The sequence below is a fragment of the Lytechinus variegatus genome, chromosome 2 (assembly GCF_018143015.1).
Source record: "Lytechinus variegatus isolate NC3 chromosome 2, Lvar_3.0, whole genome shotgun sequence".
In the NCBI taxonomy this organism is placed as follows: Eukaryota; Metazoa; Echinodermata; class Echinoidea; order Temnopleuroida; family Toxopneustidae; genus Lytechinus; species Lytechinus variegatus.
This window is the reverse complement of record NC_054741.1, coordinates 37,864,051-37,882,331: the sequence shown is the minus strand read 5'-3', so window position 1 is coordinate 37,882,331 and position 18,281 is coordinate 37,864,051. Positions and strand designations below refer to the sequence as shown.

The window sequence follows — 18,281 nt, the reverse complement described above, 5'->3', positions numbered from 1 at the left end:
CAGAATGGATATGAGTGCTTTATAAATTGCATCATTATTATCCATATTCTTCTTCCTATTATCATAATTCCAATCCAAAGGTCATTTGATATGGCCCCTTTTCCTTTCAGTTACAAAGCCCTGTGCACACATCACTCCATGTTTGGGCTACTGAAACAATAATCAAACACCGCAGAAAAGTCAGCTTATTCCATGCAATTCATTGTTCGTTTTAACAAAATAAATGTTATTTAATGGCTTTCTTGAATAATTCACCAGTGGAGGCTGTCTTAACAATTATTATCATTATTACATATTCACTTCTTCACTTAGTCTACACAGGTGGAAACATAACAAACAAAAATTGAGCTCGAAACTTCTACTCACCCTCTCTCCTAGCTCTGACATTATCACATCTAATGACCTTGATCGTAAGTTCATTGATATTCTCATCTGTATCACGTGTTGGTTCCTCTCCGGTAGCCTTGGCTAGGTTGGCTAAGGCTTGTTGGGTGTTCTTCTGATTAGATGACATGTAACCAAGAGCTTTCACACGTTCCTGTACAAAAGAAAAAACATATAGTATCTTTTGCTGTTGTTGATGGCCTTCCTGTTGAACCTGGTTGAAGAGCTTTTCTCTACATAAATTCAAGGTGCCCAATCAGTTAGTATAATAAAACCGAAATTCATCACCAAATATCAAATCGGTAAGGCACTTGTAATATACCTGTTCATCCACTATAGTATCCCTTCATTAAATTTTTGTCCATTCTCCGAAATTATACATCCGTTGAGGAACTTACCACACAGGTTATGTCAACTTCAACATTATTCATACCACCAGGTAAATTGCAAATATCAACATATTTTATTTTTATTTATCTACAAGAATATAAACATATTCTGAAAATAATTCATTGACAAAACATGATTGAATGAAGCATACAAAAAACTTGATGAAAAACCAGTAATTGTACAGTACTGTGCCTGCCCTTTATAAAATTTATCTTTATAATGAATCATTTTGCACTGAGAACCTATAAAGTTATGTATAAACTCCACATTGGGGATAGGAGAAATCAATCACAAATTAACTTATAAAGAAAGAGGATAAATGCACTGCGTTTAAAAAAGGAATAAATTGTTTTTTCTTACCCTGAATAATCTCAAAGCTTGGTCCATTGGTACCCTCAATCTTACCCAGAATTCCACAGTACCATAGATCACATCGGTGCGACCGGATTCAACACCTTAATGCAGAATGGGAGGTGTGGGGGGACAAAATGAAATGTTTGAGAAAGGACATTGGCCAAGGATTTAGAGAATGCATTAAAATGCTTGGTTCACACACAGTAATAGTTTCTTTGTGTGTACAGCTTCAACTTGTTGTAATTCACTACAAGTTTCAATGAAGAACCAAGATGATATGAATAACTTCAAGACTTCTTTAAGAGCTTCAGATTGTATTTCACTTGGTAATTCTGTTTCTTAATTAAGAGCACATGGTCAACCTATCCAAGAAAGCTCATGAAAAATATTGCAGGTACAGACCTTTTAATTCCAATGAAAAAAAAATCATCAACACACTACCATCACCATCACAACCACCACTATTGCAACTTCCACCACCATCATCATCTTCATTATCATCATCATCATCTTTATCATCATCTTTATCATCATCTTTATCATCATCTTTATCATCATCATCATTATCAACATCATCATCATCATCATCATCATCTTCATCATCTTTATCATCGTCATCTTTATTATCGTCATCTTTATCATCGTCATCTTTATCATCATCATCTATATCATCATCATCTTTATCATCATCATCATCATCTTGATATCATCATCATCTTGACATCATCATCATCTTGTCATCATCATTATCATCATCATCATCATTTTCATCACCATCATTATCATATGTGCACAAGATAGATTTAAACCAAGATTTTTCTTCTCTTTTTCATAGGAAGGGTACTGATGGGGGTAGGAGTTTAACAGTTCAAGACTCACCAACTAGTTGTGCTGTGCCATGGACCCTTCCCTGTGGTTTATCCAATAGATCCCTGAACTTGAGTTGACACGCTGCTATGGTACGATACTCCGTACCGATGGCTTGATGAACCTCCAGGGTGGTGGCGCCCTTCATCAGATGATGGAGGAAGAAATCATCCACGGTCACACGATACTGAGAGGTGAACTTGAACATAGGTCTGGAGGAAGAAAATCGGTATTTCAAGTATATCATGGATAGAATTAAAAAGTAAAATTTTTAAAATTCGTAATCTAAAATTCATATTGCTACATAAATACAACACCTAAGTTGCTACATAAATACTACATCATTGCTACATAAATACAAAACATAAATACAACACCTAAGTTGTGAAAATATCCCAAAAATATCTGTATCCCACAATATTGGCACAAGGAGGGGATGCTTACTAATACAAATATTGATGCATGGATGCAAATCCAAGATTTACTGCCCAGTTGTACATATGGAGTACAAAATCACCCTCAAGATTATACATATTCACAGTATAAGAACTATTTGAACACATTTGACAGTGAATGTCCATTAAGAACATTTAAGAGGTTTTATTTTAAACAGCACAATGAGAGGGGTTAAGAATCGTGCGTACTTGTTTCCTTTAACGACAGGCGTTGATTGAAGCTCAAACTCAAAGAATTCATATGTAGCAAACGTTGAGGGTTCATCATCTCCAAGCTCTCGAAGACCATCCTGGGTGAATGTTATCTGACAGAAAATAAAAATATATATGGAAGATATTGTTAAAATGGCGTTTGAAATTACATGAATGTGCAATGAATAATGATGATAAAAAAAGACTATTCAATGTAGTTCATCAGTTTCTGAACAGCAAAAACAAAAAATATCTAACATCCTCTTTCACAGGTCTTGAGACAGAATCTGGTAGATGTGTGCAGGACATTTACATTAAACCTGGAAGTATAGATCATTACAACCATATTTTTTTTATATGCTACCATAATGTTAACACATTGTAGCATGCTAACACTTACGCAAATTATGTTCAACACATACGTAAAAATTGATGCAGTTGGATTCCGATTCAATTTAATTTCAATTCCAAGTATCAAAATATGAATAAAGGAAGAATTTTATAAATTTTTACTGTTTTTGATTTGGGAATGATAAAGGGTGGCCAAGCCACCAAAGATGACTGCTAGGTACAAGTAACTATATGGGGGGGGGCATTACTTACTCTTTCTATATGTATCTCCAATAGATTCTGACCTCTCTCTAGCTTGACACTTTCATCAATCTCTTCATAATCATCTTCATCCTATTAAATGGGGGGAAATATGATAAATACCATTGTTAGAATAAATCAAAATAAAGTGCACATTATGTGGATCCTTGGATCAACAAGCCATAGTAATGAAGACGCTCCTAATATTATCACAGGTCAGACAGCTGTGATTGAAAGAAAGGAGGCTGTGATATTCAAATAAATATTAACATTTGGACTATTATTGAAAGAAGACTGCTGCTGCTGCTACTTCTACTACTACTACTACTACTACTACTACTACTACTACTACTACTACTACTACTACTACTACTACTACAACTACTACTACTACTAAAGCAGTAGCAAGAAACGATGATGGTCTCCTGCATTCGTATAAACTGTTACTTTCTTTTAATTGAATATTGCTTCTTGTTGATATCTATTTTTCATTGCTTTCAAGAAGCAATATTCAATTAAAAGAAAGTAACAGTTTATACGAATGCAGGAGACCATCATTGTTGTTTTACTGTTTTATAAAACTCAAATGTATCACATTTGTAGAGATGTTATGTTGTATATTATCTTGAATGAAGAAATAAAATAAAATCGATCAATCAATCAACATTCAAAATTATACTACAGTTTACTTACTGGAGCAATATCAGCCATCTTGAATTGTTTAGTTCCATAAGCAATGTCTTTCATCTGCCTCTCCAATTTCTTTATAAAAAGAAAGATACTCTTTAATAACTAAGTAATAAAAAAAAAGACTGCAAGTAATATCTGGTTGTGATGAAAGGGACAATGAAAGACCATATCTTGCTGAATAGGTTACCTGGGAGAAGTGCATGTAAACACATAATTAAAAAAAAGCATAATATGAAAAATATCACTTTGAAATATTTAATCCTACCAGGTCCCTATTTACCTTATCTTGTCAGAAGTAAATACTGTAAAGCATATTTCTCCAAAATACAGTTGAGATTTCATTTAAAATAATAGGTGTATTATGTGGAAACATGTGCATCCCAGAAAAAGAGAAATTAAGGTTCTCAGTTATTTTTGGCAGTATAGTTAAAGTATTTGTGATATTCAATTTACATCATCATAAAATTCAGTTTTGTTTATTTTGCTACCTTACATATTTCAAATGTATGCATTGACGAACGAGAAGACATTGAAACCTTTGTGCAAAAACATGTTACACAGAAAGAGCTTTTCTATCAGGCATAAGTTTTTACTGGTCATCACCCTTCATGCAGTACCATTGAACATTCAAATCTGAAACCAAAGCATATTTCATGTTTGTGATATATTTCCCTGAAAACGGCTTTCAATTTTTTTTCCTGGGATGCACTTTTAAATTTTGTAAAAATAATAACTAAAGTAATATGAGTATCTGACCTTGATTCTAGCTGCCCTTATATCAAGAAGCTGAGCGTACTCATCCAGTTTGGTTTCATACTCCTGCTTATATTCCTCCAGTCTCCTAGTGGAGCTTTCTACCTCCTGCTTGTAATCTCTATTGATCTTATTCTGTAGAAGGAGCATATTACGAGTTTTCTCCAGTTCGTTGACTGTCTCTGCATGCTCCGCCTGGAGGGCACCCATCTGGATCTTCATGTCTGCAATCGTAAGGTAGGGAAAGATAGACAAATCAAGGAAAGGCGTAAAGACCACCGCACACCTTACGATTGGTCTGCAACCCGATTTTGGAATAAAACAGAGTAAAATTTGATGCTAATTTTGAGACTTGGAATATCTTACTGTGTAATGTTCGAAATCATCGTACGAATACCTACGTTCAAATCTGTGATTATGCTATCATCCTTCGTAGAATAAAAGCAAATTTAACATCTAGTCATAATGACGTCATAGCAGTGGTACGATTTGAAACTAATTTGGCCTTCACTCCAAAATAAAGGCAATCTTCATAATGGTCTAATAAAGTTATATATTCAATTCACATGTTCAGAAAATGAGCAAAATGTGATTTGTTCCAAAATCGGATCGCAAACAGTTGTAAGGTGTACGGTGGCCTTAAGTTGTTAAAGATAAAACCAGAAATCAATAATCTACAATGGCAAAATGGTGGGAGGTCAGCTTATTACATGTACATTCAATAATTAAAAAGACTTTATATTCGGAGACTCAATCAATCATCTCTTCATCCATCTCTATTCCTTCCCTCCTTCCTTCTTCACATGTACATGTATTTCTATATTTTTGTTTATTTTCTATTCTCAACAGAAATATCAAACTTAGAACAGAGTACTAAGACTAATAAAAATTATGTTCAATTGTAAATATTAAAAAAAAAGTTTGCACGAGCTGTACATTTGAGAAAACACATGGTGACAATAAAGCAACATGCAGATAGGATTCAGCAACTCATACTGTATTCTGTTACAACACACAACTGTGACAAGTTGAATCATCAGGTAATTCAAGAATAACATTTTTGTAGGAACATGTTTTTTTTATCAACCTAAAGATCCCCTCTGTTACACAACATTTTATAGAACTAATTCTTGTACTAATCCTTTCAAGATTTCATGACAAATTGATTCTATCCACCCGTAAGTAATAAGGCACTTCTTATGATGATTCTTCATACTTACCACGATTGATTTCATCATCCACTTTCTCTAAAAAGTCCAGATCCTGTGTCCCTCGCTCTTTTCTTTTCTACAAAAGAAGAGAATAAAAGCTGGATAGGTAACTCTCTAGGCAATTTTTCAATACTTAGTTAATTAATTTTTTATGGAAGCTAATTTCATTCTATATTTTGTATAAGCATAATCTTTTCTATTATGTATTGTCACATTGTGTACGCAGGTGAATGAGTATCTGACAGGGTTTTTTTTTCCTTGAATGAAATCAGAGCTGGAAATAGCAGCTATAGCTAAATATGAGTAATATTTACTCCACCTCTGAATAGATGATGCTATATAAATGCTAATTCATATCGCTTTTACTTCATGTAATGCTTACAAACTGGATCGGGACCCATAAAATCAATCTGAATGTGGACATAAACTGTTAATCAGAGGTGATGGATCAAGGAATGACAAGGTTTAAATATATATGATTTAGATTTGATTTGATTACCTTGACGAGTATAAGTGCTTCTTCCATCTCATTCCAATCCACAGCGCTCTCTTTGGTAAAGAACTTCATCTTCTCTTGGAGCTCTTCAAGCTGTTTCCTGACAGCGTAATACTTCACCTGCATATCACGATTCTCTTTCTGAAGCTTCTCGTACTCCTCTACATCAACAAAATGACAACAAACAAAACGTTATCAATGACCGTATAGAGGGCAATTTCATGCGATATTCGATCAGTTTCATGACAATATACAGTATTTATCAGTTCCTGTTGATTTTAATAATAATCATGTTTAAAAAAACTATTCACATTTGTATCATAGCACTTTACGTCAGATTGCATCGAATACAACAGATAACATTAACATAAATCATAACCCATACAAAAAAAAAAAATAAATATTTTTTTTACATACACATGAAACCTCATTGAATAGTTGTATTGACAGTGCACCAGTAGTAAATTTGACATGCATAGTAAATTCTAGGAAATGTAGATTTTGATTGACTTTTGATTATTGTTACCATAGTAGCAATAATTGATGGCAAAGTTTCATTTATGATTTTATGTAACAGACTTCTTTTCCTACAGAACTTATACATTGACTGTGAACTCTGATCGATAGACATATTTCATGGCAATCTGAAGACATTCTTTATGTTCATGTATAAATATGACTTTTGATATGTCAAAGCTCTTTCAGAGTGTAGTGAGCATATGTAAGTTTAAATATGGACATCGCAGACAACACTGAATGTCCTGATACACTCTCCGTCAACACACAAAGATGTACTGCTAACCGAGTCTAATTTACCATCAACAGCTTTTCAGTATTTGGATATGTACCTCTTTCTTCATTGAGTTTATCAAGAAGTGTGTTTTTATCATTCAGATCTCCTTTGAGAGTTGCCTCAAGTTGAGCAATCTGGAGTTTGAGTTGCTTTTCATTGGCACGATACTGACGCTCCCTTTCTGCATCAAAGGCACTGAAAGAAAACACAAATGAAGTTACAGGAATTATAATGCAGTTTGCAAAACTTGAATATATAATACTTAAATAAGTAACACATTTGTATCCATTGATGATTCTACAAATATTGAAAGAACAAAAAAAATCACTTTATAGCTCAAGGAGAATAGAGAACTACAAAGTAAATATAAAAGAATGATGCATATCAGAAATTGTCCTTGAATTTGATAAAAAAGACCCAATCAAAATCCATGCATCAATTTTGATAATCATAAAATGTAAAATGATTAATATCCAGGTTTACTCTCTACATGTAAAAGATATGAAATCATGTACATGTAAGTCTTAACAAGTTACTAATTCATAGTTTGTGAAAAGGCATCCATTTGTGCATTTGCAATCAATACATGCTTGCAGATGTTGCCAGTTTTAGCCACAATGTTTCATCGTATAATTAATCGAAAAAATTTACAAATAAGGAAATCACTTTTCATTAATAAAAATCCATGATCTTAGCATCTCCCTACCATACAAAGGACATGTAACAAATTGAACTAACCTGTTTAGTAATTTCTCATTAGCCTCTCTCAGAATATCTTTCTCTCTCTCTGTATCTGTTATTCTCTCCTGAAGCTGTATTAAGAAAACATACACACAAAAAAGAGTCACATCTATAGGGCAATGCCAAATAGTATATGTCCAACCCCCCACCCCCTGACCCCCACTCGTATGGGACCTTGCAAAAATGATCCATCTCTGTCTTCTAGTTCATGTGAAAAAGGTGCATTACTCTAAATTATAATTGCTTGCTTAGTTTGTGAAGTAAGAATGTAAATAAAATAGAGGTTGGAAGTGCAAAAAAGTTAAGTATTCTAAAGAATTGCAACAATAGGAATTTCATAAGCAAATAAACTGACCAAACACAAGCCTGTAGAAAGAGATAAAGCATATCTCTATGGTGTACAATTTCATGAATATACTGTCTGGAAAATTTGGGAGTAATGGGTGTGTTAAGTTTTTTTTGTTACTAATGTGAAATATTATAAAGAGCAAATAAAGGAAGACTGAATGATGTTGATGGACTAATAAGATACATCTTCTGATTAACGTCACAATAGATCAATCTCTCATATCATACTTCGACATGCTTCACAAATCTTCAATATAACAGTATTTCATAATCAGTTTTTATCACATAAATATATTGAAAGAATGATGCAAAGTAATATATCCACACAAACGCTTTATACCTCTGATATATTTCTCTGTAGTGTTGAGCCTTGTTTGAGTTCGGTCTGAAGTGAAAGTGACTTAGCTTGCTCCTGATGTAGCTTTCTATTTAAATCCTCCATCTCGGCAATAACAGCATCATGACTGGTCTTCACTGTGGCAAGATTCTAAGAAACACAAACCACACAGAGATAAACTTTAGTTTAATTCCTCCATCACTTTGGTAAGATTTCTAATAAACACAAACCACACAGAGATAAATTTGAATTTAATCCCTCCAACACTGTGGTAAGATTCTACTACACACAAACCACAAAAAGATCCAATCAAATGTAGTTTTCTACTCAAATTCTCCATTTCACAATAACAGCATCATGACTGGTCTTCACTGTGGCAAGATTCTAAGAAACACATAAACCACACAACAATATAATTGAATGTAGTTTTCTATTTAAATCATTAATTTCACCAATAACAGCATCATGAAACATCAAACATGGTATAAAAATAGCCACATTTAACGAAACATACACACATCTCCTCACAATACACAGTATGCCCCAAAATGGGTAGACAAATGAAACTAATTTTCTACATTTTTAGTAATAAAAAGAAATTGCTCCACAGTTTTGGAACCATATGGAAAAAGTCCCTTGCCAACAAGATAACCCTTGTCCAATTAACTTTCTACACAAAATATTCTCATAGATATGTGTTGCACGATGTGTGAACTTCATAGTAAGTATTATTTCACCTCTTGTAGTGTGGCGTACTGGGCCTCGAGGGCAGCAAGCTTCTGAGATTTTTCTTTCACCTCCCGCTGCAGTTTGATCATATCAACATTCTCTTGTATATTACTCCTGTACAACAAAAACAACAACAAACCAACATGACTAAGGTTGAAAAACATTGCAAAAGATAATACAAAACTGTTTTAAACTTGTCCTCCAAGGAAATCATGTTCATTGTATCATTCTTATCTTTCTGATTATTCATACTTTGTTTATCTGGCCTGAAAATATATCAATGTTATCAGAGATATGCTTCCGGTTAAATTGACTATTACTAAATTGACTAATAAGTTTTCATTTTAATGATAAGTAAACTTATTTTAATGATAAGTAAACTTGTAATACATTGTTATTTTCAGGAATGCAGCAAATTCAAAAATATAATTTGACCTCATAATTAAAGAGCTCACACAATAATCATATCTACAATTTCATCCTGATTGACCTTGATTTAATCTATGATGTTGTTAAACAACTTAAAGACCATACCAAAGAAAAATTGAATTCCAATGAATTTGGGTCACACATGATAAAGGCTGCAAGCATCATACCAAATCTGTACTAGAGAGGTCATATATCTAAAGACAAAGTGCATGTACATGCAATTTTTCTGTGTATTCCATAAATAACTAAGCAGATTCCATCCGAACATATCAATATTCATATTTTGAACAGACACAAACTTTGGTAGAGCCATGCTGATTGATCATGCTGTATCATGCTGAATAAATACCATGCTCCAGAAAAACAAGCATGCAGTAGGAATATTTTTGAAGAAATTAAAAGAAATGCATATTTGCATTGAAATAATACTTTCTTGTTAGAATATTCATTGCATGTGCAGATATTAAGCCTTTTTTCCCTTTAATGATCTAATGTCAAATTTTGCTACTGATATAAAAGGTCATTAAAACATATGTATCATTTTCTTTTAAATCAGCCTTTCTATGTACAAACATACTCAAAATGCCTCAAGTTCTGAAAGATTTAAATGTAAAAGTTGTTCAATTATCCATATTTTTGTTGCAAAATGGTCCCTTCACATTTCTCATTTAACACTATCTGAAATTTGCATAAAAGACACTTATGAAATTTTTTAATTTTAATATTCTTTAAAAAAAGTACTGTGGTTATAGAAATAAACATGCATCATTTAATTGGCTGTGCTGCAGGTTATATGCAGCAAACCCAACATGTGCAAACATCCAATAAAATCTGCAAATAAAACAATTGCAAGTTCAATCAAACAACAGGTAAAAAAAAAGCAAGGAAAAACTTTTCCGGAAAACATAAGACAGTCAAAGATTGAGGAAAGAAAAAAAAAGGAAAACAGACAAATGGAAAAAACCCCTAATAGTCTATTTTGATGTTTTGCGATTATTTAGAATAAGTCTGATATCAATTGTGATCCTGTGCACAATACGTCGGTGGTCATCCGAACCGTCGTATCCACATACGACGGTTGGAAACCCATTTCAGAGAAAATCGACTTCAAAGTTTACTATAATGTTCACTCTTAAATCTCCGGCCTTTAATACAACATATTCATTGCTAGGAAAATACATGGTTAGAAAGACCAAGACAATTGCTTGACAATTGTATCCTTATTTTTACACAAAACCAAAGATTATAGAAAATATCGCAAAAGAGCTCCGTGCTTGTAATTTTGGTTTGAGCCATTTAGATTTCCCCTGTACAAAAACCCATAGGGAATACAACAACCCTGACCGCGATTTCAATGCGCGCAGTCAGTCAAAACGTCGTATCGCTTTTCACGTGCAAAGTCAATACAGTGCAGATGGCCGATACGACAGTTTGGTTGACCGTGCGCACTGATATCGCGGTCAGTCAAAACGTCGTATCGCTCTGCTTCAGCACAATTTTTCCAATGGGATTTGGGCATTTTATAAAAAAATTGTATGGCATTGCCGTGAAAATCCCCCATCTCAGAAACTAAAATAAATTGCTGCCTAGAAATTCATTTATGAATAAAATAGGACTTGTACACTTATTTTCTGCAAAAATCTGAAAATCAACTTTTTGACCAAAATTGACTGATACGACGGTTCGGATGAACGCCGACGAATTATAAGACAATTCTCGCTGTAAAATTACTTAAATGTTAGATAGCCACTTACACTTAGTGCATGTGTATATTTGGATTACTGTGTTAATAACGTACATACTATAATGTAACCGAAAAATGTTATGACGTGCAGTGTGCATTAAAACAACAGAAACATGGAAGACAGAAGTAATACTCACTTTGCTGTATGCCTGCGGTAACATCCAATCAGAAAAATGAAGACAGAATGCGAAAGGAGAGTTGAAGTTAGCAATGACATGTATAGAAGTAGTGAAAAGAAAATATATCTAGGCTATGTAGAAACTACATGTAGAATCTATAGAAGGAACATATATTGGACGAGAAATACGAACTGCATATATAAATGGGTATGACACAGATGAAAAGAAAAAGGTATTTATGCAATTTGCTAAAAAAAACAGAAAAAAAACCCAGCCAACTCAAAAATATTGAATTAAAATGAAGTCATTATATATATTTTTTCAATTGTGTAATGAAATACAGAAATGCTCCCGAGAATCAAAGCATGATAACTATGACAATATAGGATCATCATTTATTGGTGAAGAAGAACACTTTCCAAAATTCCATCAAAACATATTATATAGTTTTAAGAAAGAATGAAATAATGTGTAATAGATCATAGGGTTAATAATGACCAGCTGTTAACAAACTCTTCATTTGATTTTATATAAAATTCTTGTACGAGCATGAAACAACATAAAAGTCATCCTACAACTATAAAAGAAAGGAGAATATAATTTCCAAGAAATGTAATGTTAGATGTGTTTAATACATGTCCATGGCTTTTCCTATCATGTATGATGATGATATATTTTCTTCCACCCCTCAAACTTGAGTTTGAATGGTAGCTCAAGCATGCAATGATAGCTCTAACATTATGTTTTTGACTACATCCTACATACATTGAATAGTTAAGACATTCTGCTCTATTCACAAGTTATGACAAAGTATACTTACAAAGAAGAATGCTCAAGGTTGATGGCATATATATTTTGAAAATGTAACATTTCAATGCACAATATACCGCAATATATCAATGTTTGCACAATCACCACTTTGGCGGAGTAGAGTATCTAGAGCAACGTTGCCAGAATAAAACTGATACTATCACTGACAAATGTTATACAAAAACAGGCCCAAGAAAGTCAAGAGCGAAACAAATTCCTGATCTGTAAAACATGTTTTACAAATCAGGGGCCAATTTCATAGAGAGTTACAACTGTCATAACTTTGCCATTATGACAACTACCATGGCAACCTTGATTTTGATTGGCTGCTGGGCCCTGTTGCCAATGGTAGTTGCCACAATTGCAAAGTTACAACAGTTGTAACTCTTGAAACGGGCCCCAGATATGCACTGATAATTCAAATAAGATGCCATAGTCACACAATAAATTATGTAATTGACCTTTAAACAAGTATATTCCCGTAACACTGGATAAATCTATCTGACCTTTGACCTGCTGACATCTGTTCTTTCAGTCGGAGGAGAACCTCTTCATGGTCTAATTCCTTGATTCGGATCTATAAAAAGATAACATTGAAAGGAATCACAGCTATCCCAGTAATACTAATGATGGAATTCATACAACCTAACTGCAAATTAAAATGTTCACAGAATTTGAGGGAAAAAAGTTTATCATACTACATTTAGGAACTCCAATCTAAACACATATCTCATGTTGGTAAAAGGTCAGAAATGGTATGTGGGCACTTTTGATTTTTAACATGAAACTGAAAGAAACATTCATCCAAGTCTGAATTTATTACTATTCTTATAACATTGAATGAAAATATGCTCACTGAAGTATAATTATCATGGTTATGCTTTGACATCATTTTAAACAACTGATTTTCATGTAAAGACATAACATAGAATACTATTCATTTATTACTCTATCAAAATCAGCACATTCAAATCTATATGTATATCACGTTCAGATAAAAATAAAAACCTTCTTCTGTGTCTTCATTGTAATTAATGACAATGTCAAGAAGACGATATGCAAAAATAAACTAATCCAAATTGAAAGGCTGAATGAAGTCTATGCTAGGACTGCACGATATGACGATGATACAGAAACATTGTGACATTGGAAATTAAATTAATAAAAGATATTGGGCCCATGATATATCTTCTATCATGATATTGTAAACAATTGAGGTTTTCAAGGGTTTCCCAATACTCCAATCCAAATTACAAGGTCATAACAATGTCATCCCTATCCCCATCTCCCTCTATTCATTAAAGGCCACCGTAGCCTACACCTTACGATTGCTCTGCCATAAACGTAGCAAAATTTGATGCCAATATAGAGACATGGAAAATCTTACTGTGTAGTGTTCTAAATCATCGTACGAATACACGTTCAAATGTGTGACTATGCTATCATCCTTATTAGAATAAAAGCAAATTAATATCTAGTCGTAATGACTAGCAATCATACAACTGGCTACGATATGAAACTATGTTGGCTCTTTTTTTACTCCAAAATAAAGGCTTGCAATCATCCAAAATTTTTATATCAGTATTCCTTTACTTAATTTCGACCTCAAATAAAACAATTATGTTCATTCACATTTTCAGAAAGTGAGCAATTTGTTCCAAATAGGGTTTGGACCAGTCATAAGGTGTGCAATGGTCTTAATTTATTGGGAATGATACATGTTGCTGTATCATGGTTTTTATAGCTGGTGACAACTTAATACTTATTTATGCAATATATATTGCATCCTTTGCTTATGCATCCACCTCACCTGTTCCATTAGCATTTCTTTCTCCTGATCCAAGATTTGACAGTTTTCATGCAAGTTATCAATCTCCTCATTCCTGAAAAGTAAAAATCAAATACCAATCATCATATTTATAGATTAATAGGGATTTCTTGTAGGTTATCAGTCTGAAAAATATGAGGGATTTGCAGTTCATCTTTACACTGGGATGCCCAACTTGATTGAACAAAAAGGTAAAGTACTTTGAATCAGTTTAGAATCTTCAAGATTATTAAAAACCAGATTATTATTTATAAACTTCGAGGATGGGAACTCTATCAAAGTATGGACTGACAAACATGAAAATACAATATTTTATACATGTATGTCTAAATCTAATCTGAGGTCCATTTAACAAAACCATCATCGTCTTTTGGACCTCTTGTAGAAATGAGTGTTGACTTACTGTATATCACACATTCTGTTCCTATGAGTTTTCCAAGAAGAAAGACTTAAGAGTGGGCCAATACATTATCATGTGAAATGGAATGACCATAATATGTTATGGTCTGGAATGCAACTTACAGCCGTTGGTTTTCAGCTCTAGCTTCCTCTAGAAGACTGTGACCATATCTTGGTAGAACATCATTACGTATTGATCTTGGAGTCGCTGATCTAACATATTACAGCATACCAATGAGAGTACAGGAATAAGATGGAAATAGGGAAGGATAAAGATTTTTAGAGGAATGATATGTGGGGGGGGGGGAAGAGAGATAGGGAGGGATAATGAAAAATATTAAAAAAAAGAGAAATGTTCAGGGTTAATATTCTCTGTATATTCATTTTGCACATAAATCTATGGAATTAATAAGGTCAAGATTATAATTGAAATGTACATTATCATATTTCAAATTCATATTAAGATTTTACCATTACAGCAGACAGTCAGCATCAAGGATTATTAACAAAAGAGTGTTGAAAGTCTGCTCGAATGAAATGAAACTGAATTACATACCCTGTTCTATTTCCCTGCACTCTTAGATTTCTCTGTACACTGTCCGTAGGCGGCTTGGGCATGCCCTGTAAAAAGAAACATAATGATAAACTATCAAAAAAGCAAATGACAATTCATGAAGCTGGCTGTCTCCAAGTACAAATATATGAATGCAATTAGTGTTCAAACTTGGTATCTGGCCGAAGTTGAAGAAAGTACAATATCAATGCTAACTACCATTAAGAAAACTGCATTTTACAAGCAAACACAATGTAATTGCGACTGGTAGAGACAGTGATTTTCCATTGAAAAAAAAAAATCTTTTCCATGTCTGAAAACCTGCAATTCCTTTTCAGACTTGATCTAAAATGAAAATTCCATTTTGTTATTGAAAATGCACACAGCAAATAACATGAATTCCATCTTGCACAGGTAAATTTAATGAATTTTCTCATGAAAAGTAAAGAACACAAACAGATTTTCTGTTTTGATTTACCAGTAAATGGAAAATCATTGTCCCTCCACCGGATTATTCCCATAGGTGTGAAGAATTAATCAGACGACCAAAGTAATAACAATCTGAATATAATCAATCAGTCAAAAATATTTAAAGCACTGCGTAAATGCAGGATATCACCATTATCATACCTATTACACCAGGATTTAAAAACATAATTCAGAGCGCATCCTTTTTGAGAAAATTGAAAAAACAAAGAAAGGTTTTAAAATCAAAATAGAAGAAGTTAAATGAAGGATAACTTACTGTATTTATCCTGGATTGGACATGGTTATATGGAGTTCTTCTTTGGCTTTGTGTTGCAATCTGTTGCTTGGCAACCATGAGCTGTAATATTCAAAGAAAATTGAATTAACATACAGTATATGAATAATCTAGATGCATAAAAACTGCCAAGAGAAAGATATTAAAAACATGCAAGGCAGAAATTTGACACATACCATCATTTATGAATTTTATTCGTTCAGAGCAATATGACATTATAAGTGATAGATTTAGTTATGCATGCTGAAGACAGTGTCCAAAGAGCATGGAATAGGTTGCAGAGTGAATCAAGTATTCAAATACCTGCAAACCTCCAAAAGGTATTTGGGTTGATATTGAACAATAATCAAACTTCTAGATATATTAAGGGGTGGACTGTTCTCTCAGAAGGTTACTCACATTCTACATGTAGGTGGCCTGTAAATAATAGGCCCCTGGACTCTAGATCTAGTCTTGATACATAAACATTTTGATGAAACAATTGAAATTGTTTTGTAATACATGTAGTTATTACTATGGCAACTCGATCAATGATCAGGAAACATTAATGTACATAACAGGAAATGATGTATAATTTTTTGTCTTTTGACTATACATGGTACCTATTCTATTGGAATCATATCAGATGACAACTTTAAACTGATGCATTCTGAGTTAAGAATCATGACAGTCAAAGTACTTCAGGTCCCAGGAGCTGATTTTATTCAAGGTCATTGGGATGACTGGACTCACTTTCTTCTTATATGCTTCACAGTTCTTTTCAAGGTCTCTAATCTTCTGTTGTTGTTCTTCTATCATCTCTTCTGTCTCGATATCTCGTCCTCCTTTCCTTCTTGCTCCTGTTCCTCCTGCTCCAGTATCACTGTCTTTCTTCTTGTTATCTTGGACCAAGCGCAGAAGCTTAGTAGCCATCCTGGATAAGAAGGAACATTTATCATATTGGATATGGCTCAGAAAGAGATATCAGAAATGCTCAACAAGTTCGGATATGTTGTACAAATAAAATAAAAGAGCAGCATTAGACCTTACAAGTTTTAGTAGCCATTTTTCTGGGTGGGAAGGAATATTAAGGAATATGTGTATCTCACAGAAATTCAATATTTGATGTATAAACCTTAGCCATCTTTTACTCTTTTACATACACTTATCTTGGAAAGGCAATCAGCAAAATATATGTTGATTCTACATCCAACATTCTTTCTTGATATCCCAGCTGTTCACGAACCACAAACCTTATTTCAATCACATTTTCAATTAAAAGAATAATAAGTTTTGGACTAAGAAGAATTTACAAGATCCACATTCATTCTTTCAAGCTGTTAATAAATCAAGATTGACTTCTTGAAATACTATGACTGAATTGAATTACACAGAACAAAATTGATCATAATAAATTGAATTTAATTGTATCAATTGACTGAACTGAGGTGAATTGCATTACATTTAACTGCTTTGAAATTCAATGAAATCTATGTTGCATTTATGATTGATGTGAATGAAAATCATCTACTGAGTACACCTTTATAAAAACTCACTTTTTAATCTTCTCTTCCTGTTTCCGAGCATGTCTCTTGAGGATAAGGTTTTCATCATGAAGTCTGAGATACTGATCTTCTAGCTCCTCCCGGCTTATCTTAGCCACTGCTCTCCGCTGCTGGGCCCTTTTCTGCTCACTCACTGAAATATAAGTTACAATATACTCAGCAGAATGTGAGGTGAGGTTACCATACAAACATGCAAATTTATTATCACAAGAAGACGAGCTGAATTAAGCAATGAAAGTATATGGAAATCATGAACCCCTCCCCCCAAAAAAAAATTACAAAAAATTGGAAATATTTCATAAACGTTATAGAGCTCTGCACATAATTGGAAATTTCATCACCTACAAGAGGTACACTGCTGCAGGGGCAGTGTTGCATTTATGCGATATATTGTGAAAAATATGATCAATCATTGATGGACCAATTCATATCAATAAGTCTATGTAAATCTGGAAAATAGAGGAAAAATGTACTACATGTATTTTTGGTATTAAAGTGGGCAAATGGCATTTACAAAAATCCTTTTAATTCATAATGATGTAGGGTTACAGTTATGATAATGGTGTGGTGAAGAATGTAATAAAGCTTCTACAATGCGATTTATTGAAATATGCATCTCACTTGCAACAATTCTGTAAAAGGCGCAGCTTACTTGAACTAATGATTTTTTTTCTTTCAAATATTAACTATCACAGAGACATTGCATTTCTTTCCTAAAATTATCAAATTAAATGATTAAATTTGTATTGATACAATTACAC

At 33.3% G+C, this 18,281-nt stretch overlaps 1 protein-coding gene across 4 annotated transcripts in view; it reads right to left on the bottom strand.

Annotated features, from left to right (window-relative positions):
• The window catches only part of LOC121408035 (protein fantom-like), a 39,819-nt gene that overhangs the window by 16,387 nt on the left and 5,151 nt on the right, over positions 1 to 18,281 (bottom strand). For all 4 annotated transcript variants that reach the window (XM_041599342.1, XM_041599344.1, XM_041599343.1 and 1 more), the window contains exons 3-23: positions 17,512 to 17,653; positions 16,709 to 16,889; positions 15,959 to 16,039; positions 15,217 to 15,281; positions 14,784 to 14,873; positions 14,244 to 14,316; positions 12,940 to 13,010; positions 11,642 to 11,653; positions 9,340 to 9,445; positions 8,606 to 8,752; positions 7,915 to 7,988; positions 7,232 to 7,371; positions 6,387 to 6,544; positions 5,897 to 5,963; positions 4,680 to 4,900; positions 3,927 to 3,995; positions 3,246 to 3,326; positions 2,640 to 2,755; positions 2,008 to 2,207; positions 1,135 to 1,229; positions 367 to 538 (exon numbers count right to left, since the gene is read on the bottom strand). In XM_041599342.1, coding sequence (XP_041455276.1) covers positions 367 to 538; positions 1,135 to 1,229; positions 2,008 to 2,207; positions 2,640 to 2,755; positions 3,246 to 3,326; positions 3,927 to 3,995; positions 4,680 to 4,900; positions 5,897 to 5,963; positions 6,387 to 6,544; positions 7,232 to 7,371; positions 7,915 to 7,988; positions 8,606 to 8,752; positions 9,340 to 9,445; positions 11,642 to 11,653; positions 12,940 to 13,010; positions 14,244 to 14,316; positions 14,784 to 14,873; positions 15,217 to 15,281; positions 15,959 to 16,039; positions 16,709 to 16,889; positions 17,512 to 17,653 — 2,361 coding nt within the window. The remainder of the gene's footprint in view (positions 1 to 366; positions 539 to 1,134; positions 1,230 to 2,007; positions 2,208 to 2,639; positions 2,756 to 3,245; positions 3,327 to 3,926; positions 3,996 to 4,679; positions 4,901 to 5,896; positions 5,964 to 6,386; positions 6,545 to 7,231; positions 7,372 to 7,914; positions 7,989 to 8,605; positions 8,753 to 9,339; positions 9,446 to 11,641; positions 11,654 to 12,939; positions 13,011 to 14,243; positions 14,317 to 14,783; positions 14,874 to 15,216; positions 15,282 to 15,958; positions 16,040 to 16,708; positions 16,890 to 17,511; positions 17,654 to 18,281) is intronic.